Below are 25,860 nucleotides of genomic sequence, written 5' to 3'. Positions count from 1 at the left end.
CAGCTGCCCCAGAGAAGTCAGCGAAGAAAACACTGTGGCTCGTCCCTCCAGGCTACAAGGCCCCAAGCTTCTCCTGGCTGCCCTCCCCACTGGCCTAGCCATCGGAGGGCAGGGAGGGCTGGCTGCTCACCAAGCCCGGGGCCCCTGGCCAGGCCTGACCTTGCCCATCTGAGGGTCCCCTGGACAGCTGTCCTCCCGGGATAGCGGTGGGCACCCTGAGACAGGAGGAGGACCTGAGGAGGCAAGCCCTCACTTGGTTCATGGACCAGAGTTTGGCAAGTGGGAGGCTCAGGCAGTGACCTTCCCTCCTGTGCCAAACCCCAGTCCCACCCTCTTCCTGGCAGGGAGGCAAGTCCTGACACTTCACCAGGTGCCCCAGGACTAGGCCCTGGCCCAGCCTGAAAGTCCCTATCCTTCTATGTGTGTGTGTGATGGGGGGGGTGTGTGCCTTGTGTGCCATGGCAGAACCCACAGCTGGCTGGCCGGGATGCTTTGGGTTTAGGCGGGGCAAAGCTTGAGGGGGCGGCGCATACAGACGCAGGTTCAACTTCACCCCAGGAGCTCAGAAGAAGGGACACACGGCTCGTGCAGCGCGGGCGGGTTTCGAACCCACGACCCTTGTTGACCAGCCACCCTCCCTTCCTTCCACTCAGCATCCCGGACGCTGGCTGGGCAGCGGGAGGCGGGGACAAAGGAAGCTCCGCCCACCACTCACGGCCCCGCCCACACAAGCGGGCCCCGCCCCTCGGCGTGACCGGAAGTGAGCGGGCCCCCCAAGATGGCGCCCGAAACCCGGAAGTGAGCGGCGGCCGCCGAGAGGCTCCGCGCCCGGCCGGACCCGGGTCCGAGGTGAGGCGCGTCGGCCGCGACCCCCGCCCTAGCCCGCGCCGGCTCCGACCCCGCTGCGGCCCCGCGACGCCTACCTGCACCGCGGGGTGGGATGGGGGTGCCGGATTCCGGAGCCCGCGCGAGGCGGAGGCGAACCACCCCCCCCCGTCCCCTAGTGTCCTCACGCCGCCGCCCCTGCTGACCTCCGACCTCTCCCGCTGACCTTTGACCCCGCCCTTGTCCGGGGACCCCCCGCGGAGCCCCCTTGACCTGAGAGTGGGTGTCCGTGGTGACCCCTGACCTCTCCCCTGGTCCAGCTGCTGCCCAGCTCGGGGTGCTGGGGTGCTTGGGGGTTCTGCCCTGCGGACCCCAAGAGTGGGTGGGAGAGGGCGCCGCGGTGTGCGGGTTGTGGGCTCTCCTTTAGGGGTGCTGGGGTGGCCTGGGAGAGGGGTGTCCCCCCAGGTGCTGGCGCCCTGCGCCCTGCCCCCGGGGCGTCCCCCGGCTCGGCTTCCTGGAATGGTTTGCCTGCCCCCCAGCGTCTTTCCTGCTCAGGGCTGCGGGTGCTAGCGGGGTGTGTGTGGCTGAGGGTGCTACAGACACCCCCGCCCCGGTTGGCCTGATCTTCCAGGAGGCTGATCCTTGAAGTTTGGGGGAGCCATGCAGGTGGGGGGCACGTCCCCGGGGTGGTGGTGGGAGTGTGCACCGTGGGACCTGGCTGCAGGACATTGTCCCGCTGGGTGCCAGGGTGGGGTGGGCCGGGCTCAGCTTGTTCCGTGTTTTCTGGGGTGGGGGTTGTAGTATCACTGCTGAACCCTGAGCCACGGAGATCTGCTTCCTCCTACATGGAGAGCGAGAGCCCTGGGGGCTATGAGCAGGTCGGCAGGCTGTGTGTGTGTGTGTGTGTGTGTGTACAGGCATGTGTGTGGCTTGCACCTGTGTTACATGTGTAATGCCGTGCAGGTGTTGTCTGTGTTTGTGCAGGTGTGTGCTATGTGTGTGCATGTGAGAGGGGTCGGGAGAAGGACTCAGGGAGGGTCCAGCCTTGCGCTCCTGCTCCCGCAATGTAGGTTGACCTGGGTGCCTAGGAGGGTCAGAGGTCAGAACCCGCTGGTTGGGCCTGGGGCATCATGAGGGTGCCCCTACAGTTGTAAGTCCTGGGAGGGGTGATGCTGCAGCAGCGGTGTGGGATCAGGTGGCTGAGGGGTCCCTCTCCACCCCCTTAGAGGGCCGGGCTCCCTCTGAACTGGGCCTTGTTGAGACTGTGGGTGTGCCCAGCCCATCACGCCAAGGAGTGCAGTGGGGGGTCCCACCTGCACCTCCGGTGAGACCATGGAGGGAAGGGACTGGTCTGTGGTGTGGTGAGCTCTGTGAGGGCCACAGCCCTGTGAGGGCGCCCGGCCTGTGTTGCTGTGCTGCTGGCGGGCTGGGGCTGGGGTGGCGGGGCAGTGGCCCAGCGGCCCCTGGCGCTTCCAGTCCCTCCAGAGTGGACTCTAGCCAGAAGAGCTAAGATCGCAAGTGAAACCGAAAGGGACTTGGGGAGTGTCCTGCTGGCCTCGGGGTGTGTGTGTGTGTGTGTCATACTTCCTGGGGTCGCAGCCTGGGTCAGAGGCCATGGGCCAGGGATGCCCAAGGGGCTGCAGGTTGTAAATTTTTATGGGACTGACTCACTCCCGCTGGGGTGGGGCAGCAGGCTCCAGGAGAAAGTCCTTTACCGGACATCCAGGGCCCCGGGAGTGGCTGTGTCCTCCAGCCCGGAGCTGTGGGCTCCTTGCTGAATGCTCAGCTCGGGGGTGTGGCCCTTGCCCCAGGGGCCTCTCCCATGAGTGCCCATGGGGACATGGAAGATCACCAAGGGGCTGTTTGGTGGGGGGGGGCTGGCCTGGGCGGGTCTCAGCTGGGCACTGGCAGAGTGGGGTGAGGGTCTCCCAGCTGCTGTCCTGCGCACAGGAGAGCTGGCCAGTGGGCCTTGGTGGTACCCTATGAGGTCTGAGGCCCAGGATCCATTGAGCCATCTGGAGCGTGGGAGGCCGGGGACTGTCAGGGGAGGTGTTGGGGGCTGTCCTGGCTTGTAACAGGGTCAGCTGGGTGTGGTGAGGGTGGCCTCAGGGGCCACTGGGGGCCATTAGTGGTGGCCTAAATTCCCAGCTTCAGAACACCAGGGAGGCTGTCACCCCCAAACCCAGGCTAGAGGTTTCCCTGAGAAACCAGGTAGTCTGGAAGTCCTGGGCCTGCTCTGGGATCTGCTGAAGCCACTTGTGACCTCCCACACCCTCCAAGGATGGATGATCTGGCAGAGAAGGGTCCTGAGCTGTATGTCCATGTGGCCCTTGGCTCTGTGTCCCTGGGCCGTGTGTGTCCGTTGCCCTGAGCTGTATGTTCCCATGGCTCTGGGCTCTGTGTCCCTGTTGCCCTGAGCTGTGTGTGCGTGCCTGTGGTTCTGGGCTATGTTCCGTGGTCCTGGGCCATGTGTCTCCATGACCCTGGGCTCTGTGTCCCTGTTGCCCTGAGCTGTGTGTCCCCATGGTCCTGGGCTTTGTCCCAATGGTCCTTGACCATGTGCCTCCAAGGCCCTGGGCAGTGTGTCCCTGTTTCCCTGGGCTGTGTATCCCTGTGGCTCTATGCTGTGTGTCCCAGTGGCCCTGGGTGCTGTGTCCCCATGGCCCTGGGCCATGTGTTCCTGTGGCTCTGGATCTTGTGTCCCCATGCTTCTGGGCTGTGTGTCCTTGTGGCCTTGGGGTGACACCTTGCCCAGCATGTCTCAGTGTTGTCAGCAGGGCTGGCTGACTTTGGAGCCACTGTCCTCTCACATGGATGGTCTCCAAGTTTGGGCCAAGGTCACTTGTAACATTCTGGGCAGTGAAAGCAGCTGGGAGGAGGTGAGGGCAGCCGTGTTGGCTGGGCCCTCTGCTGGGACCAGTGTGTCCCAGCTGGGAATGGCCTGAGCTGCTGTCCCGCCATGGCCTCTGAGAGCTGGTTGGGCCATCTCCTGCCCTGAAGCCTGCCTGCCTGCCTGCTCCTTGGCTTGTCTGGGCTCCTGCAGGTGCAATGCCCCCTCAACTTGGTACGCCCTGGTTGGGGACCTCAGCTGCCTCCATCCTGGGCTCCTTGCCTCTCTGCTCTGTGGGCAGCAGTTCCAGGATCTGGGGAGCTACTCCCAGCCAACTCTGCTGTTGCTGTGCTTGGGGTATATCCCCAAGGGCTCCCCTGTCAGGGCCTAGATTCACCGGTCATATCCGCGGTCTTGCTTTAGCCTGGGCCTGGACTGCGGCGTGAGACAGTAGCCCTTGACCCAGTCCTTGCCCCTGGGGATCGTGGGCTGCAGACCCAGACCCACATGCTCCTCTCCTGGGATGTGGCTGGCCTGTGGAGGTGGGGGATGCTGCTGGCTCACCTGCTGGGATTCGGGGCAATGTGGGGAGTTGGAGATTTCCTGGGGTTGAAGAGGCTTGTTGGGGTGCAGCAGGAATCTGTGGTTCTGCCCCTAGCTGTTCCCCCAGGGAAGGCTCTGGAGCCCATGGCACCAGTCGGCGCATGTCCCCCATAAGGCAAGGGGTTTGCAATGGCCCAAGTCCCTCGCTCCTGGGATTGAGGCCATATAGACACTGCAGGGAGTTGTGGCCCGGGTCTGGCCCAACTCCCCCCCAGTGGGCGAAGCCTGAGAGCTTGGTGAGGGTGGAGGCACCTGGGCAGCAGGGGTTGGAGCTTGGCAAGGGTGGGGGCACCCGGGCAGCGGGGGCGACAGCATCCCCTTTTCCTCTTAAGACCTTGGGCTGAGTGGCAGAACTGGAAATTCCAGAAACAAACCCCACCCCAACCTGCCTCCTGCATGTCCCGGGAGCCTGTCTCCTATGTGTGCCCCAGGAATCCAGGCTCCCCTGGCCCAACCCAGCCCCCAGGAGCTGGCCTTTTGTGTGCCTGAGGAGCCCAGCTCAGCCCCCCAGGAGCCAGCCTCATGTTGTGCTCCCAGGAGCCCAGTTCCCCCCACCCCAGCCCTCAGGAGCCGGCCTTGTTTGTGTGTGTGTGTGTGTGTGTGTGTCCAAGAAGCCCAGGCTCCCCTGCTCCAGCCCAGCCCTCGGAGCCAGCCTCCTGTGTGTGCCGAGGCACACAAGCCCAGCCGCCCTGTGAAATTACTGCTGAGCCTGCCCAGGGCCCAGGCAGAGCCCCTGCTGGTCCTTGGCAGCTCAGGGTTACTTTGTTCCTGGGACCTCCAGAGAACTTTGAGGTCCCAATGTTGGGCAGCCATGCCCCTTACCCCCAGCACCCTGTCTGCTAGGGGCTCCCAGGGAGTCGGCCCACTCTGCTGCCAGGGGAGCTTCCGGGACGTGATCCCAGCATGCTCTGGGCTGGGAGGGGGGGTGGTGCCTGTAAGCTCGTTTTTTCTGAAAGGTGGAGACAGAGATCTTGGACTCACTGGGTCACTCCCCAAACACCCATGGCTCCCAGGAGGGTGCAGGAGCACCAGCATGCGAGCTGTCACGTGCTGCCTCCCCGAGCAGAGTGCTGGACCAGGGGCAGATGCCCTCCCACAGGGGACCCATTGTGCTGGGTACTGCCCACCTCAGGCACCTCCAGGAGGACTCACGCAGCAAACATTAGGCAAAGAAACAACCAGGAGCCAGCAGGGGCTCCCACCAGGTCTGCCCCAGGGTCTTCTGGCTATGGGGCGCTGTGTGTCCATCCTCACAGCAGTAGGTGTGTGTGGGAGGGGGACCTGCACCTGTGTCTGCCCAGTCTTCCCTGGAGCTTTAGTGGACAAGGCCGGGCGCCTGGGGGCCTTTGGAGTCACTGTAAGATCCGGAATTGTCTCCCCACATGGGGGGCTGTAGGCAGGTGGAGGTCCCTGCCCCCCCCCCCCGGAGCCGCCCCCTGGGCAGGCACCTGGGTCCTGTCCCTGTGGCCAGCCACACTCCCTGTCTGGCTTGTGCACTTAGCACGGAGTCAGCCTTCCTGGTTCTGTGGGGCTCCCACACTCCCAGGCTATGACGACACAGCACAGAGGGGGCCACTGGCCTGCTCGTCCTGACAGCATCTAAAGGTAGGCGGGACGCCGGCGCTCACTGGGCTGCCTCCCCACCTCTGCTTGCTTGCATGTGGGTGTGTGAGCACATAGTGTGGTTACGTTTCACTTCAGTCCACACCACCAGCATCCCACATAGGTTCCAGTGTGTGTCCCAGTTGCCCCACCTCCCATCCAGCTCCCTGCCTGAGGCCTGGAAGGCAGTGGAGGGATGGCCCAAAGCCTTGGGACCCTGCACCTGCGTAGAGGACCCAGAAAAGGCTCCTAGGTTTGTCCTGGCCCAGCCCTGGCTATTGTGGTCATCTGGCAAGTGAAGCAGTGGATGGAAGCTCTCCCTCTCTGTCGTTCATTCCGCAGATGGCCGCAACAGCCAGGGCTGAGCCCGGCGGAAACAGGAGAGCCTGGCGAAACGCCAAGACCTGCTCGTACTCTGCCTGTTTCACTGATTTTTATATACGTATATATGCATCTGGCGGGGAGGGGGATGGGGGAGATTTGTTTATGGATTTTATTTATGGGTTGAAAGGCCACATCTCTACTGCCTGGTGGTAGGTGAGCGGTCAGCTCTGATCGCTGTGTTTCTGGATGCTGCCTGGTCCCCTCCCCATTCCCGCCTTGGCATCCAGGAGGTCCCTTGAGGTGGGAGTGTGGGAGGCGCTGATATGCAATGTTAGGACTGGCGGCCTGGCCCAGGTTCCCCCTGCGCTGCCCTCAGCTGGTCTGGGGCCGGTGAACAGGGGCATGTGGGCGTCTCCCAGGAGTCCTGAGGGTCTGTCAGGAGGGAGGCCGTGCTGCCTGTTGGGCCCGGGATTTGGTGGCTTTCATGCATGGACTTGTAGAGGCCTCAGGTAGAGGCACGCAGGGTCGCAGGAACCCCCCATCCCGTGGGTCCCGGATCCTCCCACGCCCGAAACCCATGGCCTGCACAGGCCGATTGCCACCACTGTTGGTGGGAGCGTAGGATCCTGACTGCCCCCTGCAGCCAGCCCTGAGCTGACACCCACAGGGGGAGTGTGTCTTCCTGTGGTGGGCGCCTGGGGCGGGGCCCAGCAAAGCACTGGAGGCAGCCAGAGTCACCTGCTGGCGGACGGTACCTCCCGGTGTCCTGCTGGGGCTCCCTGACTCCTCAGTCACTCTCAGGGTGAGTCACTCGAGTGAATGCACGCTTCCTAAGGAGTTGCATCGCCCCAGCACAGCCTGCGTGGAGCCAACGAAGAGCTGCCAGCACTGCGGGCGGAGTGCTGACCCACAGCGGGCACAGCAGGGATGTGAGGTGCTGGGCAGAGCTGGGCTGAAGGCAGGAGAGGAGGGAAGGGTATGTGGCAGGCCCATGGGGGTGCATGGGAGGGGCAGTGGGTGAGGACACATCCCTCCCCGTCCAGCAGCCATGGATTCACTTCCTCTGGGCATTTGCCATTATTGGGGTCCCCTGGAGTGTGGCCTGGAGTCAGTGTCAGAGCCTGGCTCCCGTTCCTGGCTGCGCAGGCCACGCCATGTATGTCCACTCTGCTTGGGGGGCCTGCCCACGTGGCTGGGTGGTAGAATAACGCTGACCATCACCTGCCGAGGAAGGCCCCACACTGTGTCCCAGCTCTACACGCTGTGACAGCCTGGTCCCTGCCTCCTCTTGTCTCTGCGGTGCTGGCGGCCACCCTGTCACACGACCTTGTCCCACCCTGCTGCCTGCCACTCCCCCCACCAGGCACACGGGAGCCTGACTTCTGTGGTCCCCTGAAAATGTGGGGCATGAGCCTGGGGGACATGGGGGCCCCAGCACGGCATGCCCACCCCAGCCTGTCAGGGGCTCTGTGGGGGGACCAAGGGACAGCTTGCAGATAGGGCCCAGAGCCTGACCGGGCCATTGCCGGTCATTCGGCATGGGCCTCAGCAGCTTTCCCCAGCGGGAGCTGTTCCGGGCGTGGGGTTGGTGCTTCAGTTCCCAGAGAGGCTGGGAGCCTCAGGGGCCACCAAGGAGGCACACGTGGTCACCCTGTTGGGTGTAGTTGTGTGGCCTTCGTGAGGACCTACCAGGTGGGACCCCAACTCGAGGGAGGCAGGAGGTGGGGCCTGCAGGGGGTCTAGGTGGTTTGCATCAAGCAGGAAGTGATATGTGTGTGTGTGTGTGTGTGTGTGTGTGTGTGAGAGAGAGAGAGAGAGAGAGAGAGAGAGATGGATGACCTGGGGCAGAGCAGCCTGGGACGGGGGTCCAGGCGGGTGCCTGCACTGGGTGTAAGGGGTGAGGGCAGCGTCCCATGCCCCCGTGATTGCACAAGCCGTCGACGCGAGGCTGGCCATGGTTACTGGAAGTCCCAAGGATTTCTTCACTCGGGGCTGGGCCGGGAGTGGCAGCTGCACCTCCCCTTCCTGCCTTCCCAGGCCAGCCAGCTGCCCACGTGGCCCGCCCGCCTACCCCTGCTCTCCCTGTGTGCGTGCGGCCTGAGACTCTTCAGGGGCCTTGGGCCGGAGCCTGTCGGGCACAGGGTCAGCTCTCCTCGGTGCTCTGCCCCCTTGGCTGCTGAGGACACCCCTGCTCAGAAGTGGGGCCCTCCCTCTCACGGGGGAGACTGCATTCCCACCGGGTACGGGGACAGGTTCCCACAGGTGACAGGTGAGCCCCAGGGGTGATCAGCAGGTGTCCCCTGGGCAGGTGACATAGGTGAGGAAGTCGCCCCAGAGCACGCCATTTCACTACCCCCCAATCTCTCCACAGGACATAATGCCGCCGCCAGCGCCACCCCCACTGCCACAGCGCGAGACGCCTAGATAGACAGCTCGGGTCCCGGAGCCCCCTGCCTGGCATCTGGCCGGGGTCCCGTGCCCCTCCTGCCCCCCAATGCTGGCAGTGGGGCTGCTGGCCATGGACGGGGAGTACCCTCAGCATGAGCCCCCACCTGCGGGCAGTGTCCTCTACAGCCCACCAGCCTTGCCGGTGAGGGGAGCCCGCGGGGCTTCTGCCTTCTGGGGGTGCTACCCTGGAGGGTGGGTGGCCTTGGCCCGTGCCTGGCTGTGTCCCCCACTGCTTTGGGAAGCACCCTTGGACCCTTTCTGCCCATGGAGCCCCGCCCCCTCCCTGGCCTGCATGGAGCGTCTAGGCCCAGCCCCACCTCTGGAGTACCCCATCCCTGAGCACCCTGCCCTTGGAGCGCCACTGCCACCCACTTGACACTCACCTGCTGTTGCAGAGTGCCCAGCTGCACTGCCCCTGGTGGGGTGCCTGCCTGCCGACACTCTCCCAGGCCTACACCCCCGAGAACCAGTGAGTGTCTGGGAGTATGGGAGGGCATCCTTGGGCTCTGTTTGTGGGGACCCCCCCGGAGGAGTCACATGGGCTGAACCGTGGCAGGGTCTGTTTGCCCCACTCCCACCCGGCTCCTTGAGGGACCCCCATCTCCTCTGCCTGCCGTCCCTCCCTCCAGCCTGTTCCCGAGCTCCACCCCCTTCCTCGGAGGCCAGCCTTGCTCGGACACCAGCTATGGCCCCGTGGCCTCCGCCTCCAGCTTCCTGCCGAAGAGCGAAGACTTTGCTCAGGTAGGAGGGTGAAGATGCCGTGCTGCCCGCCCTGTGGTGGCCAGGGCCCTGCCCTGGGTCAGTGCCTGAAGGCCTGAGGACCGTCGGGTTGGGCCTAGCCAGCCCCCTCCTATGCGTGTATGGTGTCCCCTTACCCCTGTATGGGTGTCTGGTTCCCAGGCCTACCCTTCCTCCATGGTGGGTGGATGTCAGAAGCCGCTACCCAGCCCCCAGTGCTGGCCACAGCATGACCTACTTGGCCTGTCTTCCCCATCCATCCATCCTTCTCACTGTGGGGCACTCAGCCCACATCCTGGGCCCTGTCCCACTGCCAACACCTGCCGGGCTGCCACGCCCCTTGGCCCGCAAGCACCTGGTGCCCCCCAGCTTGGCTGCCTCCCGTCTGTCACTGTAGGCACTTCCTGGTGGTCTTGGGCCAGCCACCATGCTCCTGCCCCAGGAGTCAGACCCGAGAGTATGGCTGTGTCCTGGCCAGCTAGGCGCCCGGAAATCCTGTCTGTTCCTGGTCTTGTGGGAGCTGGGCTGACAGGGACCAGGTCCCCCCAGAATCCTCAAGGGGCTGAGTTAGAGACTGAAAGGAGGAGGGGTGTGTGTCAGGTTGGACTGGACCCCTCAAGAGTGCAAAGGGTGCAAGTCCTTGCGGGAAGTCCCACCTCCCGCTGTGTTGGAATTGCGTGGGGGTGGAGGCAGGAAGTGTCCATTGGGAGGGAAGCGTGTCCACAGCCACTGACCTGAGCCACTTCCCGCATGGCCCTGGCCTGTGAGAGGAGAGCAGAACCGCTCCTGCCATCCCCGTCTTTCCTCCTGTTTAGTGACTGCCCATGGAGGCATAGTGGGCACCTCAGCCTGGCCTGGGAGCCAGCTCCCCTGGGCACTGTGCCCCATTGTCCATGCCCCATGCCAGGCACAGAGCTCCAGTACCAGAGGACGCCAGGTGAAGGCCGTGCCTGGGTTCTCCACCCTGGCTGCCTCAAGCCTGGACCCACCTGTCACACAGCAGGTGTCCGCCTTTGTCCTGCCCAGGCAGTCTGAGCAATTTGTGTTGACGACTGGAACCCCGACCCCTGGGAGTGCGTGTGGTCACTGCTCCCCCCCTCCCCCGACCCGGGAGGCCTGCAGAGGCCATGCTGGGTCTACTCCTGGGGCAGGACAAACTGCCATGTCTGTGCTGTCGTCCTGCTGTCAGGGAGCCGAGCTGGTCTGTTCCCTCCCTCCTTCCTAGCGGACCAGTCATGGGGGTTTTCTGTTTTATTTGAAAAGCAGAGTTATAGAGAGCGGGAAAGACAGATCTTGCATGCACTGGTTCACTCCCCAGCTGGCTGCACCAGCCAGAACAGCTGATCCAAAGCCAGGAACCCGGAGCTCCATCTGGGTCTCTCACACGGGTACAGGGTCCCAAGGCTTTGGGCCGTCCTCCACTGCTTTCCCAGGCCACAAGCAGGGAGCTGGAGGGAAGTGGAGCAGTCAGAACTGGAACTGGTACCCACAGCCACGTTCTGTGACCCGTACTCCATGGCTCAGTGTCGGTGCCCTTTGTGTGTCCAGTAAGAGTGCGCAAGCATTCACTGTGTGGTAACAGGTGCTGGCCACGACCTGCTCCATGCTGTTAGAATCCTTGGCTTTGGGGGTGCATGCCCCCAGCATGCCCAGCCCTGTCTCAGCCTACTTCTCTAGGATGGTGGGCTCAGTGGTGCAGGCCTACCAGCCAGCCTCAAACTCTCATGTACCAGATAAGCATCCTTGGACAGCTCGGGCGTGGGGGGAAGGCCCAGTAGGGAGTCCAGAGCAGAAGGCTGCAGGTGTGGGGCACAGGTGTGTGGAGCTGAATGTGGGGGTACAGGTGTGTGGAGCTGAAGGTGGGGAGGGTACAGGTGTGGATGTACAGGTGTATGGAACTGAAGGTGGGGAGGGTACAGGTGTGGATGTGCAGGTGTGTGGAACTGAAGGTGGGGAGGGTACAGGTGTGGATGTGCAGGTGTGTGGAGTTGAAGGTGGGGAGGGTACAGGTGTGGATGTGCAGGTGTGTGGAGTTGAAGGTGGGGAGGGTACAGGTGTGGATGTGCAGGTGTGTGGAGCTGAAGGTGGGGGTATAGGTGTGGATGTGCAGGTGTGTGGAACTGAAGGTGGGGAGGGTACAGGTGTGGACCTGCAGGTGTAGGTGCAGGTATGGATGTGCAGGTGTGTGGAGCTGCAGAGCCATGGGCACTGTCAGTTGGGCAGGTTCTCTGTGGACCAACTTGGGCCTGGTGCCACGCCCACACCCAGTTGCCCTCCATCCACACACCCTACCCACTAGAGGCGTCCTTTGTACTTCCCCTTTGCGTCACACCCTGGGCCTCTCCTGACCTGTCACTAAGATGTTCTGGGGGGGCCCGCTGAGGGCGTGGCCATGTCCCACGGGCCTGTCCTTGCTGCTGGTCCCCAGGGTGGGCGCTGCCCTTGCAGGGCTCGCCAGCCACCTCCCTTCACGCCCCGCTCTTCCCCTGCCCGCCAGCGTCCCCCAGGGCTGCAGCGCTGAGTGGAGAGCAGGTCCGGGAACGAGGCTGCCGGCCAGCCCGGGGCTTCTGGGAAGCCTGGCTGAGCTCACAGCGTGGGAGAGTGCAGGACCGTGGTATCTACCGACTGCTCTGCAGGAGCAGGGGCCCGGCTCGCATGCCCCCTGGTTCCCGGCAGCAGCAGGGAGTTCTGATAGGAAGCTGCTGTTGTGGCCCAGCCCTGTGCCAGAGTGACCGCCTCATGGGCAAGTGAGACCCAACCATGCCACAGTGTCCATCCTGGACCGGACCCGCAGTGGTCAGCCTCCCATGTCTAACCCCGCCCCCTCTGCTCAGGGTACCTCCTGCCCCCCTGTCCTGCCTCGCCTTGTGTTGTCCCACCTTCCTGCTGGCCTTCAGCCGTCCTCCCCAGCAGCCACAGCACAGCTAGAGTGGGCTGGATCCAGCCCAGGGCCACAGCATACAGCAGCCCGATCCTCGGCGCTGTCCCCAGCCCAGGGACAGAGCTGATCTAGGGCTCGGAGTGGGCAAGGTGCTCCCGGGCCAGGTGGGAGTGCTGTAGGTGTATCCTCTGGGCAAACAGACCCCCCTTCCAGCTCCCCAGCTCTGGGCTTACTCCAAGGGCAGCGCCTCGAGTCCAGGTGGCAGGGTCACCTGCCTTTGCCCTGTGTCTCTCTCCTCTCTCTCTCACCTTTCCATTTGCAAGAGAGAGCTAACATCAGTGGGTTCTCTGAATGCCTGCAAAAGGCCAGGTGCAAGCCAGGAGCCAGGACTGCACCTGGGGTCCCCACCCCGTGTGGCAGGGCCCAGGTGGCCAGGTCCCTGGCACAGCCTTGCAGGCTCACTAGTAGGGGTTTGGGGTGGCTGTGGACTCCAAGATGACTTCAGTATGGGCTGTGCAGGTCTCCCCAGCCTGCACCCAGGGCCTGCCCCTTCTTTGTAAAGTGGAGACAAATTTCACAAACTTCCAAATCCACCCTGTTACAACAGTACTTGCAGAGCAATTTAACCATCATCACCATTCAGTTTCCAGAACGTTCCCCTCACCCCCTTAAAGTCCCCGTGTGTGTGGACCATGCCATATGTGCCCGTTGCCAGCAGGTGGACCCTGCTCCAGGCTGCTGGGGGCACGCAGCGCAGGTCCCAGGGCAGGCAGGGGAGGGCTGTGTGGCAGGTGGCGCTGTCATCCCTGTAGGGAGGGGTAGGGGCAGTGGGTTGTGCTGGCCTCAGCCGGATCCCCATGCTGCTCTCTTTGCAATCCCTGCCCCCTCAGGCCTGGACACATGTCTCTGGGCTCCTGGGTGGCAGCCAGCTCACTCCCACCCCTGCCCCACTGCCGGCAGGGCCTGGGCTGCCCTAGCTGGCGTCCATGGGTCATGCCTTGTAGTATCTCAAGGGTTGGGGGTTGGGAAGGCTCCCCAGAACACACCCCTCTCCCTCTTCTGGGTCAGGTCTGCTCCAGTGGTTGGTAAAGGACAGATCGGAGTCCCCTGTGCCCCCGCCCCCAAGTCCTGCCTGCCTGTCCCATGAAATCAGCCCCGGAGTCCTGTATAGCCATGCTGGGGACAGGGAGGTGGGAAAGAGGACCCCGCCAGAGGTCCCCTGGGGAGCAGGGTAGAGAGAGGGCCCTTGGGATGGGCCAGCCTCAGACACTGCTGCAGGGAAACTAGGAGTTTGATGGGCCAGGGGTAACTCTTTGCTCCCGCCCCTCACCCCGTCCCTTGGGCCATGTGCCTGCTTGCGGTGCCGCGGGCGCGCCCAGCTGGGCCAGGCTCTGTTGACTGTCCTCCGCCCCATCCAGGAATCGCCCTGCCTGCCAGGAATCGCCCTGACTTACCAGGCAGGCATCATTTCCTGAAAGTCAGCCCCGGCTTAGAGGAAGTAGGCGCGCGCCGCGGTGACTAAACTCACATGCAAATGCAGCCCAAGCCGCCGCTCCTGCCGCCACCACCACCAGCTCGGTGGTCATGAGGCAGCTGCTGCCCGCAGCTCTGCCAGGGGGACCTGTCCGGCAGCCGGCGCAGCCCCCCACGCTCCTCGGCCATGTCCCAGCTGCAATTTTGGCTACAGTTCGCAGCCCTCAGCAAGGTAGCAACGCGGGCGGGAGTGAGCCTGGGAGGGGTCCCCCCACCGCCGTGGCGGAACTTCAGGAACTTGCGACCTGCCAGCCCCGGGCGTCAGGAGCAGGGGGGCTACAGCCCTAAGCTGGGGGTGTGGGGTGGTGTTCGGGTCCCCTGGGGGACACCAAAGGGGAGGGGCAGGAATGGCGTAGGTGGGACCCCAACAGGTTGGGAGTGCAGCCAGCTTCTGGGGGTGCCAGGACCAGAACAGGGTGTGTGTCCACCCCCTGCCAAGCCTGGAGACCTGTCCCAGACATCCTGGAAATGGGGGGGGGGGGTTCAGCACAGGCAGGGGTAAAGGAGCCTGGAGCGGGGGGGGGTGGGAGTGAGGGGACCCGGTGCTGCAGCTGCCTCCTGTCCTGTTGGACCACTGAAACGAGGCGGGGATGGCCCCTGGCCAGGGCAAAAGGTGCTGCATCTGGGAGCTCACCTGGAGCCTCGGGCCAGCTGCCTGCTCCCCTACTGGGCTCTGCCCAGTGGCCACACACAGCCACCCTGCTTCAGGCTACACCATTCCCCCTCCTGCCTTTGGCCCCTGGGGGCTAAGACAATTCAGTTGCCACTGGCCAGGGGGCTTGGGGAGGAAAACATTGGTGGGGGTCTCCCAGACCTGTCATGGTCCTCCTGTTCTTAGGCTGGGGGCAGTGCCACAATGGGACGCCTAGTGGCCCCCCTTCCCTCCCACCCTCATCCCCTACTGAGAGCTCAGGGTATGTAGCCTGAGGCAGGGGGGCCCCTCAACATGGTCGCAGGACATACCAGGCCAGCTCCACCCAGGACCAGATCCTGTCCCCTCCTCGTCCCACGCCCCCCACTCCACCCCAGACCCGCTACAGAACCCTGCCTGCCTCCTCTCCTGGGACCTTGCCTATGTCCAGGGGCTGAGAGGCACCAGTCAGCACTCGCCACCAACTGTGAGAGACCAGATGGGGCTAGAGAAGTGAGGGGAGGCTCAGGCTGCTGGCCCTCGCACTGTGGGCTGCCTGCTGCCCTCTGCTCCCCCCACAGGCATGAGAGTAGGACACAGTGGTGGCCAGGCACAGGGGACACCTGTGGGCTGCGCCTCCCGTGGCTGGCAGGGCAGTGCCAGGCTGCAGCCACCAGGCAAGGGGAGCAGGGGTGACAGACTGGGAAAGCAGCAACCTCCCCCTGCTGCAGCCTGTCTGTGATCAACCCATGGGGCTGCTCCAGGTGCCCCGCCAGGGGGTGCTGATTGCTGCTGCCCCTCATGGCTGCTCTCCTTACCTTAGGGGGATCCTCATGGCACTCAGCTCTGTAGTTCTAGAACATTCCATCTCCCAAAACCAGTCCTGTCCCCGAGAGCAGTCACCCCGCCCCCTACTCCTTCCTGTCCATGGAGCCCACGTCATGTGGCCTTGTGTGTCTGTGTCTCATGACATTCTTGGGCCCCTCCACGCTTCACCTCATTCCTGGCTGCTCAGGGCTGCCGTGTGCCTGGGCCAAGTGTTGTCCACCTGGGGTGTCCACTCACTGGCTGCCCCTCCGGCCCTCTCTGTGTCCTCGCTTACCAGCCCGCTCTTCCACCCCATCCCCCTGCGTCCCCACTCATCCCGCCCCTCTGGTCTGTCCCCCAGGACCCCTCCTACTTAGAGGACTTATCCACCGCCTCCATCTTGTCCTCATCGGTGGACTCACTGTCGGATATAGTGGACACGTCTGATTTCCTGCCAGTGGACAGCCTGAGCCAAGTCCCTACCATCTGGGATGTGAGCACCTCCTCGTCCACCCAGGACAAGGTCAGTGCGCCCCCCAGGCCTATCTACTGGTGGGCCTGCCCCAGCTTGCTGGCCGCTCAGGGGGGCTCCAGGGGCATCACAGATGCATGAGGCAGGGGGCTCAGGGTCTGCTGAGTGTGGGGTCAGAGCCGAAGCTGGCCCTGCGGGGGGACAGCTATTGGTCACACAGATACAAAAAAGCCAAGTTAGATATGGACCCGGGGGATGCTGGGCCTGTCCAGGAACGCCAGGGTGTCAAGACTGGAGGTGCTCCTGGCCCAGAGTGAGTAGGGCCAGCATGATGGGGGGCATCTCCATGGGCCCACAAGTGCAAGCCTGAGCCCAAGCGGCGGCACTACCAGGGCCAGGAGGGACAGGCCACGGAGACAGCATGTGCTGGCCACAAAATGACACATTTAAAGCCTGCTGGACTTTGGGCCAGCGCTGGCCATGTGCTGGTCAGGTGGGTGGGTGAGGTCACCATGGCTCCATCAGGCTGTGGGTAGCTGGGCCTGTCCAGGGGTAGACAGAGTAGGGAGGCCTGGCCAATGCCAGGCCCCCTGCCCCCTGTCTGGGACCTGCAGGGCCCTCCAGGAGACACAAGGCGCCCAGGGTGCGAGGCTGGGCCATCTGCAGTGGACACGCGGGGGTGCCTGAAACTTGAGGCCCCCAGCCCGGCTGGGAAGCCTGACTCAGCCTTCCCGGAACTCGGCCGCATCTGTTTGTTTATTTTTTGCTAATTTGAGGGGAAAAAAAAAAAGAGGTGGAATTTGAGCACAGAGCTGCTGGCCATCACAGCCCTGTTTCCCATGTCCTGGCCATTGTAAGCCACAGCACCTGTGAGCACTACTCACCCCCAACAAGGCCCAGGGGACCCCCCCAGTTCTTTTTTTTTCTTTGTCGATTTTTATATCTGAAAGACACAGAATTTCCATCTAGTGGCTTGCTCACTCAAATGGTCACAACAGCAGGACCCCCACCACAGGGTCATGGGCTGCAGGGACCCCAGTACTCAGGCTGGCGCCTGCTGTCCCTCAGGGTGTGTATTAGCAGGATTCCCGGAGCCCCCGATGTAGTGTCCAGGCAGCGTCCTGACCACGCTTCAGCGGGCCGGTGGTCATGACCTGGGTGTGCTGCACGCTGCACTGCCCGGCCTGCCATCTGTCCACAGGGGCTGCTGCAGCCTGCTTACTAGCAGGGTGATCTGCTGGTTTTGTGGCCTTTGTTCCTGGGGGCCTCCTGAACACAGCAGGGACCTGGTCTGTCTTGGGTACTCACCGGGTACAGTCTGGAGGAGCAGGTGGGAGAGTAGGCTGCTGGCCACAGGGTGCCCAGGGCATGCTGTGGCCCTGCCACTACTGACTGCCTGTCGTCCCCCCAGCTCTTCCCGCCCAGTGTGGCCTTTTCCAGCCTTCAGGACCCTGCACCTGCCCTGTCCAACACCCCACTACTCGTCAGCTACCAGGTGAGTTATCCAACAAGGCTCCCTGGCTTGCCTAGGGACCTTCCCCGGGCAGCACGGTGCAGGGCGGTGCCCTGGACTCTTACCTCTGCCCTGTGTCCAGTCACAGACGCAGCCGGAGGAGGAGGAGGAGGCTGATGAGGAAGAAGCTGAGGAGCTGGGCCACGCAGAGACCTATGCAGACTATGTGCCCTCCAAGTGTGAGCAGCCCAGGCCCCCACAGTACTCGCGCTGCCCCGCCCCCGTGGGCTCTGGCTGGGCATGGGCCCCCCCTGCCGGGATCTTACAGCCCTGCCCATCCCCGTCACACAGCCAAGCTCGGGAGGCAGCACCCGGACCGTGTGGTGGAGACCAGCACGCTCTCCAGCGTGCCGCCGCCCGACGTCACCTACACCCTGGCCCTGCCCACCTCGGACAGCAGCGCTCTGTCGGCCCTGCAGCTCGAGGCCATCACCTACGCCTGCCAGGTGAGCTGGCGCCCGAGGGGCAGGTCCAGCAACCCCCCCCAACCCTATGTGGGTCCTGACTGCCCCCTGCCTCCCCACTCCCTGCAGCAACATGAGGTCCTGCTTCCCAGCGGGCAGCGTGCCGGCTTCCTGATCGGTGATGGCGCCGGCGTGGGCAAGGGCCGCACGGTGGCCGGCATCATCCTGGAGAACCACCTACGGGGCAGGAAGAAGGCGCTGTGGTGAGTGGCCGGCATGGGCATGCAGGGGGGGCAGCAGGGGGATGCAGGGAGGGGCCAGGCTGCATGGGGCAGCAGGGGTACGCTGCGCACCTGAGCCGCCCCCCTCCCCCCCAGGTTCAGTGTCTCCAATGACCTCAAGTACGATGCAGAGCGTGACCTGCGGGACATTGAGGCCCCGGGCATCGCAGTGCATGCGCTCAGCAAGGTAGGGGGTGCCGGCCGCTACCACCTTGCTGGGAGTCCCGGGGCGGGGCTGCACAGGGCCTCGGAGCTGAGGGCGGGAGTAAACTGAGTCCCATCCACCCCACCCCACCCGACCCCATCTATCCCCAGATCAAGTATGGTGATAACACTACCTCAGAAGGCGTGCTCTTCGCCACCTACTCAGCCCTGATCGGGGAGAGCCAGGCCGGTGGCCAGCACCGCACGCGCCTGCGGCAGATCCTGGAGTGGTGCGGGGAGGCCTTTGATGGCGTCGTATCCAAGCCGGGGGCTGGGCATCGTGGTGGGAGGAGCTGGTTATGGCAGCCTGGAAGGGGTGGCGGGGAGGGGCCCCGTCTTCCAGGCTGTACTCTGTCCTGGGTTCCCATGTGCCTTGCTTGGTCACCTTATACCCTGACCTCCTGGGGTGGGGCCTGGGCGTCTGGTCATGCAGTGGAGTACAGGACCATGTCTTGGGGCCACCCTCGCCCAGGGCACACCCCCCTAGTGCCTGCTGCGGTATTACTGCCATAGTGACAAGTACATCCCCCCCTACTGTACAACGGGCCGTGCCCAAGGTTTTCCTCCAGGGGTCACTGCACATGGACAAGTGAAGGTGATGGGAACACAGCCACCCCTGGATTGAGAGGCCGCCGACTCCTCACTGGCGGCTGTATGTGTGCGTGAAGCTGTACGTGTGGTCTCACCAGCCCACAGTGTCCTAGAACATTCCTTAACCCACGCTTGCCCCAGATTATATTTGACGAGTGTCACAAGGCCAAGAACGCCAGCTCCACCAAGATGGGCAAGGCTGTCCTGGACCTGCAGAACAAGCTGCCGCTAGCCAGGGTGGTGTATGCCAGCGCCACAGGTCAGCCCTGCAGGGCCTCCCCTCTGACACCCTTGCCTCTTTCCCTGGCCTTGGGGCCCCTGCCTTGACCTGGCGGAGCTAGGGAGCTGAGGCCACATCCCACGCTCCGCACAGGTGCCTCGGAGCCCCGCAACATGATCTACATGAGCCGCCTGGGCATCTGGGGGGAGGGCACGCCCTTCCGCACCTTTGACGACTTCCTGCATGCCATTGAGAAGAGGTGAGGTCCCCCCCCACCCCCACCCCCAGGGCTCCCAGGGTTCCGTCCCACCTCAGCCAAGGCGTTCGCTGTGGCCACCAAGGCCTGCTCTGTGTCCCTGCCAGCAGTCAGCCCGCTGGGTGGTGGGCTCAGGGGGCCTATGGCCCTGCCATCCCTGCCTGCTGGGCAGTGGGCTCAGGAGGCCTATATTCTCTGCAGGGGTGTGGGCGCCATGGAGATCGTAGCCATGGACATGAAGGTCAGCGGCATGTACATTGCCCGCCAGCTTAGCTTCTCAGGCGTCACCTTCCGCATCGAGGAGATCCCACTGCCCCCTGCCTTTGAGCGTGTCTACAACCGGGCAGCTCTGCTGGTGAGCCATGGGCTGCCCTGAGAGGGGGCCAGGGCCTGTCCAGTACAGCCCAGGGGCGGAGCCAGCGTGGGCTGTTGCCTGTCCATCACAGCCCAGGGTCAACAGTAGGGGATGTGAGGTGTACATATACCTGCTGATGCAGGAATAAACTGTGCCTGTATTTTCGGGATCCACATTGCATGGGCCATCTGCCAAACTTCCTGCATGCTGTTTCCTGCACAGGGGAAGCCCTTGAGCCCCATCCCTGCCTGGGTGTTGGGGGTTCTTTGTGGATGGGACTCAGCCAGCGTCTGCCCTGAGTTCCACAGAGGGTGGAGCAGCATCCCTGAACCCACCCCCCAGTTCTGTCAGGAGTACCCCCTGGGTGTGGCTCCAACCCCGCCGGCTGGGCCCTGCACTATGCCACCCCATGTGTGATGGTTACAGCCAGCTCAGCCTGTCCCCTGCCATTGCAGTGGGCCGAGGCCCTGGCCGTGTTCCAGCAGGCCGCCGACTGGACCGGCCTGGAGTCCCGCAAGTCACTATGGGGTCAGTTCTGGTCGGCCCACCAGCGCTTCTTCAAGTACCTGTGCATTGCCGCCAAGGTGCACCGCCTGGTGGAGCTGGCCCGTGAGGAGCTGGCCCGCGACAAGGTCAGTGAGCCAGGCCTGCCTGTGCCTGCTCCTCCCAGAGCCGGGCTCACAGCCTGTGTCCCCGCTCCCTGCCTGCCCCTCCTGGGTGGGAAGCTGGCAGTCCCTCTTCCAGAGCCCTGCTCACAGCTGTATCCCTGCTCTCTGCAGTGCGTGGTCATCGGGCTGCAGTCCACAGGCGAAGCGCGTACGCGTGAGGTGCTGGACGAAAATGACGGGCACCTGGACTGCTTTGTCTCTGCTGCCGAGTGAGTGGACAGGGGATCTGCTGGGTCACCCGCTCGGCCCTGGGGAGCTGTGGGAGGTTCCCGTGGCTGTGGGAGGCTCTTGGGTGTCCATCTCCTGCTTGGCCTGTCCTAGGCTCCCTCCCTCCTGGCCCAGGGCCTGCCCTTGCTGGAGTAACCCTGTTCTCCCTGGCTCTCGCTGGCTCTCACTGGTTTTCACTGGTTCTCACTGGCAGGGGCGTCTTCCTGTCACTCATTCAGAAGCACTTTCCTTCAGCTAGGAGACGTCGCGAGCGAGGAGTGGGGAACAAGAGGAGACGTAAGCCCACGCCCCTCCCTGCTCTACCCCTGGACCATGGGGTCACACCCCAGCCCACTGCACCCCAGCCCATGGGGTCACGCCCAGTCCCACACCCATGCACCGTGAGTCCTTCCCAGCAGAGGAGCACAGGGCCAGCCAGCATCCACGGGCCCTCGGGGACAATGTGTCAGCCCCTGGAGCAGGTCCCCCTAGGGCACTCCCTCCTTTGGCCGGCACCTGCCTGGGCCAGGGCGTAGGCATGGACAATTTTGTTGTCCCTTCACTCTGGGTCCTGGGGCACTTGTGGGCTCTGGATCCTGAAGGGGGGGAAAGTCTGCAGGCCAGGGGCTCTGGCAGCGAGAGACAAGCCCTGGCCTTGCCTCACAGGGCGGCCGCGGGGCCGTGGGGCCAAGGCTGCCCGGCCAGCACTGGAGGTATGCGGCGTGATCCGCATCAGCGATGATAGTAGCACCGAGTCAGACGGCGGCCTGGATAGTGACTTCAACTCCTCTCCCGAGTCCCTGGTGGATGACGACGTGGTGATTGTGGATGCCACCGGGCCCGCTGCCGATGAGCGAGGTGGGGCCCGGGGGGAGGGACCCCAGCCCTGGCCACCCTCATCCCAAACCTCACTGTGCCTAACGGCCACCTGACCCTGTCCCCGCAGGCCCCCTGTACTCCTTGCAGAGAGATGCCCAGGGCCCTGGTGTCCTGGAGCGGGTGGAGCGGCTAAAACAGGACCTGCTGGCCAAAGTGCGGGCTCTGGGTCGGGAGCTGCCGGTCAACACGCTGGATGAGCTTATCGACCGGCTCGGGGGGCCCGAGCGAGTGGCTGAGGTGGGTGCGGCATCCCCCTGCTGGCCGCCCTAGGTCCCCGCCTGTGCCAGGCACAGTCTTGCGCCATTCAGAGAGAAGCCGATTTTATGGGTGAGGCGCCCGACTGGCCGGCCACGCTGACAGCCTGTAACCCTGGCTGCCCTTTCTGGCCACAGATGACCGGCAGGAAGGGCCGTGTGGTGTCCCGGCCCGACGGGACGGTGGCCTTCGAGTCGCGGGCGGAGCAGGGCCTGTCCATCGATCACGTGAACCTCCGAGAGAAGCAGCGCTTCATGAGCGGCGAGAAGGTGGGGGCCTTGGGGGCCCGAGTGGGGCGGGAAGGGGCGCACAGGCGTGTGTAGGAGGCCTCCCTCTGTCCCTCACTCCCTAGTGGTCCATGGCGGGGTGCTGAGCTGGGCACGGAGGGGCCCGGTAGCCAGGCCCGCCCTGCTGACCGGTCACTGCCCCAGCTGGTGGCCATCATCTCGGAGGCGTCCAGCTCGGGTGTCTCCCTCCAAGCCGACCGCCGGGTCCTGAACCAGCGCCGCCGCGTGCACATGACTCTGGAGCTGCCCTGGAGTGCTGACCGTGCCATCCAGCAGTTTGGTGAGCTCGCCCTCCCCAGCCTGTCCCTCTGCCAGGCTGCCCTCCAGGCTCCCTGTCCCTGACAGCACACTCCGCTTCCAGGCCGCACCCACAGGTCCAACCAGGTCTCGGCACCTGAGTACATCTTCCTCATCTCAGAGCTGGCTGGCGAGCGCAGGTTCGCCTCCATTGTGGCCAAGCGGCTGGAGAGTCTGGTGAGCAGGGCCAGAGGGCGGCTGGGGCTGAGGGAGGCGGGAGCCAGGGAGAACCCAGGCAATCTGTGAGACATCGCCACCCACCCACCCACAGGGCGCCCTGACCCATGGGGACCGCCGTGCCACCGAGTCCCGCGACCTGAGCAAGTACAACTTCGAGAACAAGGTACCCGGCAGACAGGGCTGGGGGCTCTGACCCCAGGGTAGGGAACTCTGACCTCAGGGCTGAGGAGATCTCACCTGGCCTGCTCTCCCCACCCAGTATGGAGCCCGGGCCCTCAGCTGTGTCCTCACCACCATCCTGAACCAGACGGACAACAAAGTGCCCTTGCCCCAGAGCTACCCGGGAGGGGATGCTGCTTTCTTCAGGGGTGAGCCAGGGTGCTGTGTCCTGTCCTGTGACAGCAGGGGGTGGCACTGGATTGCTGTAGGAGAGGGCAGGTGGCCTGCCCGGACTGGAGGGACCCAGTGTGACACCCCTCCTCACCCTACCACAGACATGAAGCAGGGCCTGCTGTCTGTCGGCATCGGTGGGCGGGAGCTGCGCTCAGGCTGCCTGGATGTGGACAGAGGTGAGGTCAGCTCCCCAGGAGGCTGGGCCAGGCTGAAGCTCTGTGCCCAGGAGGTGGGGTTGCCCTGACGTTCTGCCCCCCCCCGGAGGCGGGGGCTGGGTTGAAGACCCGCCCACATGAGGCAGGACTGTGGGCAGGCCTGGGCTGAAGCTCTGCCCCACCCCACCCCCAGACTGCTCCATCCCCAAGTTCCTGAACCGCATCCTGGGCCTGGAGGTGCACAAGCAGAACGCACTCTTCCAGTACTTCTCTGACACCTTCGACCACCTCATCGCCGCCGACAAGAAGGAGGGGAAGTACGACATGGGCATCCTGGGTGAGCAATGCCAGCCGAGCCCGGCTGGGGGGGTGCCACCCTAAGAACCACTGCAGCCAGTTCCCCCTAAGACAGCCAGTTCCCCCCAAGACAGCAGTTTCCCAGCCCCCCTCACACGGACCCCCCCATAACAGCCTGTTCCCCAGCCCTCCTCACATGGAACCCCAATGACAGCTTGTTCCCCAGCCCCCCTCACACAGACTCCCCCATGACAGCCAGTTCCTTGGCCCCCCTCACACGGACCCCCCATAACAGCCTGTTCCCCAGCCCCCCTCACACAGACTCCCCCATGACAGCCAGTTCCTTGGCCCCCCTCACACGGGCCCCCGATGACAGCCAGTTCCTTGGCCCCCCTCACACAGACCCCCCATGACAGCCAGTTCCCTGGCCCCACTCACATGTGCCCCAAACAACCAGTTGCCATCCCCCATGCCCCACCCACATGTGCCACAGGAGTGCCTGCAGGGGGTGGAGAGCTGGGCCGTTTGGAGCACCAGCACCCCACTCAGAGAGGGGACCCCAGGTGATGGCCACCACTGAGCAGCAAGGGTCCCCGGGATCAGCCTGGTCCCCGCTGGCTGTCATGGGGACCCTGCCTATGACCAGCAGAGTGACAGACGATGGCCAGGGGGGCTGACTCTAGTCCCCACGTGCACTTGGGGTCGGGCATGAATGGAGCTGAGGGATCAAGGCCCCTGATGCCCTCCCCCTCCCCCCCACATCCCCAGACCTGGCTCCCGGCATTGAGGAGATCTATGAGGAGAGCCAGCAGGTATTCCTGGCCCCTGGGCACCCACAGGATGGCCAGGTAGTCTTGTACAAGGTGAGAAGGAGCGCCCAGCCCCTCCCTGCCTGTACCCATGCACACCACCCCAGCTGACCTGCCTGTGCCCGGCAGATCAGCGTGGACCGCGGCCTGAAGTGGGAGGCTGCGCTGGCCAAGTCCCTGGAGCTCACGGGTCCCTATGACGGCTTCTACTTGTCCTACAAGGTGACCGCCCCCTCTCCCCTGCCGCGGGCACACGGGCCCTCCAGGAGGGCAGATCCCCGCCTCACCACCCCATGCACTCTGCAGGTTCGAGGGAGCCAGCCCAGCTGCCTGCTGGCCGAGCAGAGCCGCGGCAAGCACTTCACCATCTACAAGCCCAACATTGGCCGCCAGAGCCAGCTGGAGACCTTGGACAGCCTCTGCCGCAAGTTCCACCGGGTAGGCACGGGGTGAGGGTGGGGGGCGCATGTGGCAGGCACGCACCTGTGGGCCATGCCTGCGCTGTGCCTCATGCCATTCCCCTGGCCCGTTCCCGCAGGTTCCTGCAGAGGAAGCCCGGGAGCCCTGGGAGAGCGGCTTTGCCTTCTCGCTGACCCACTGCAGCCACATGGTCTGGTGAGCGGCAGGGGGACATGGGGTGGCCGCCCCGGGGGTGTGGGGAGGCAGTGGAGGGCACGCTGAACAGAACCTTATCCCTGTGGCAGGAACCAGCGCTGCCGGCCAGTGCAGGAGGGCAAGGAGTGTGTGCTGGGCCTGAGGCTGCGCCACCACTACGTGCTATGCGGGGCACTGCTGCGTGTGTGGGGCCGCGTGGCTGCCGTCATCGCCGACGTCAGCAGCAGCAGCTATCTGCAGATTGTGCGTCTCCGCACCAAGGACCAGAAGAAGCAAGTGGGTGAGTCCCCAGAGGTGGTGGCCGGGCAGCCTGGCCTGGGGCACCCCCATTCCACGCCCTGAGGACGCCTGATGGCCACCTGCACCCCAACAGGCATCAAGATTCCAGAGGGCTGTGTGCGGCGCGTCCTGCAGGAACTGCAGCGCATGGACGCCGACGTGAAGCGCAGGATGGCACGAGCCCGGGGGCCGCTTGAGCTGCCCTGTGGCCCCGGCGAGGTGCTGGACCTTACCTACAGCCCGCCGGCCGAGCCCTGCCCACCGCCGCCCCTGCCATTGCCGCCGCCTCGCTTCACCTTCCCGCCGCTGGAGTGCATGCCCGGTGCCGACCCGGCAGGGCTCACGCCCCAGGGCTGCGACATCAACTTCAAGGAGGTGCTGGAGGACATGCTGCGCTCCCTGCACCCCACGCCAGCGCCACCCCCAGGGCCCCCCGAGCGCCAAAGCGTCATCCAGTTCAGCCCACCCTTCCCCAGCTCCTAGGCAGCCGCGCGGGCGCGGGGGCAGCCCCACTGCCCCGCACCCCGGGACCCGTGAGGCGTGGCTGCGGGAGCTGCAAACTCAGGAAGCCCCAGGTGCTCGCCCCTCGGTGTGGCTGGGGTCCTTGGGGCAGACCCCGTAATATATGCAATCCCCCTGCTCCCTAAATTATTGCTGTCCCCTCAGGCGGCCTCCCCTGGAGCCGAGGTGGGAGCCCTAGTTTCTATGTATTTATAAAAAAAATAAGTGTACATATGTAAAGGTCTTTTTTAAAATAAACATGCCTTTTACCTACACGCCTTCGTGACTTGGGGCGCTGGGGCAATGGTCACCACCTGCCCCGGGCTGGACCTTGGGACACACCCACAGCACCTGCCACCAGGTGCTGGAGGTCTGCAGCTGGGCAGTACCTCATCCATCCCCTGGGGGTCGCTGCAGTGCCCTGCCCTCCCACATGGGCGCGCTGCCAGCCCCACCCCTGCAGGCCCAGAGCAGCTGCTGCTAACGGGCTAGGGCGGATCTGCCTGGGCACCTGCCAGGG

At 64.4% G+C, this 25,860-nt stretch overlaps 1 protein-coding gene across 3 annotated transcripts; it reads left to right on the top strand.

Moving 5' to 3' along the window:
• Positions 1-720: 720 nt before the first annotated feature.
• On the top strand, positions 721-25,350 carry SBNO2 (strawberry notch homolog 2). 3 transcript variants are annotated; one of them, XM_058658084.1, is made up of 32 exons: positions 721-849; positions 8,556-8,774; positions 9,028-9,101; positions 9,262-9,373; positions 15,584-15,745; positions 17,106-17,189; positions 17,290-17,386; positions 17,499-17,653; positions 17,741-17,874; positions 17,989-18,079; positions 18,208-18,351; positions 18,829-18,946; positions 19,061-19,166; positions 19,365-19,518; positions 19,974-20,150; positions 20,298-20,395; positions 20,608-20,690; positions 21,060-21,251; positions 21,340-21,509; positions 21,665-21,796; positions 21,959-22,094; positions 22,176-22,288; positions 22,383-22,454; positions 22,551-22,659; positions 22,786-22,860; positions 23,033-23,176; positions 23,905-23,999; positions 24,075-24,167; positions 24,252-24,383; positions 24,484-24,560; positions 24,650-24,840; positions 24,934-25,350. In XM_058658084.1, exons 2-32 carry the CDS (start codon positions 8,679-8,681, stop codon positions 25,320-25,322), a joined length of 4,005 nt encoding a protein of 1,334 aa, XP_058514067.1. In that variant the 5' UTR covers positions 721-849; positions 8,556-8,678; the 3' UTR covers positions 25,323-25,350. The 3 variants fall into 3 exon arrangements, with proteins under 3 accessions (XP_058514067.1, XP_058514066.1, XP_058514068.1); XM_058658083.1 differs by lacking the exon at positions 721-849 and adding an exon at positions 1,588-1,703; XM_058658085.1 differs by lacking the exons at positions 721-849; positions 8,556-8,774; positions 9,028-9,101; positions 9,262-9,373 and adding an exon at positions 13,394-13,956.
• The last annotated feature ends 510 nt before the right edge of the window (positions 25,351-25,860 follow it).

The sequence above is a fragment of the Ochotona princeps genome, chromosome 33 (genome assembly GCF_030435755.1).
Source record: "Ochotona princeps isolate mOchPri1 chromosome 33, mOchPri1.hap1, whole genome shotgun sequence".
Classification (NCBI taxonomy): domain Eukaryota; kingdom Metazoa; phylum Chordata; class Mammalia; order Lagomorpha; family Ochotonidae; genus Ochotona; species Ochotona princeps.
Note: the sequence above shows the minus strand (reverse complement) of the source record. Positions and strands in the feature narration are given on the sequence as shown.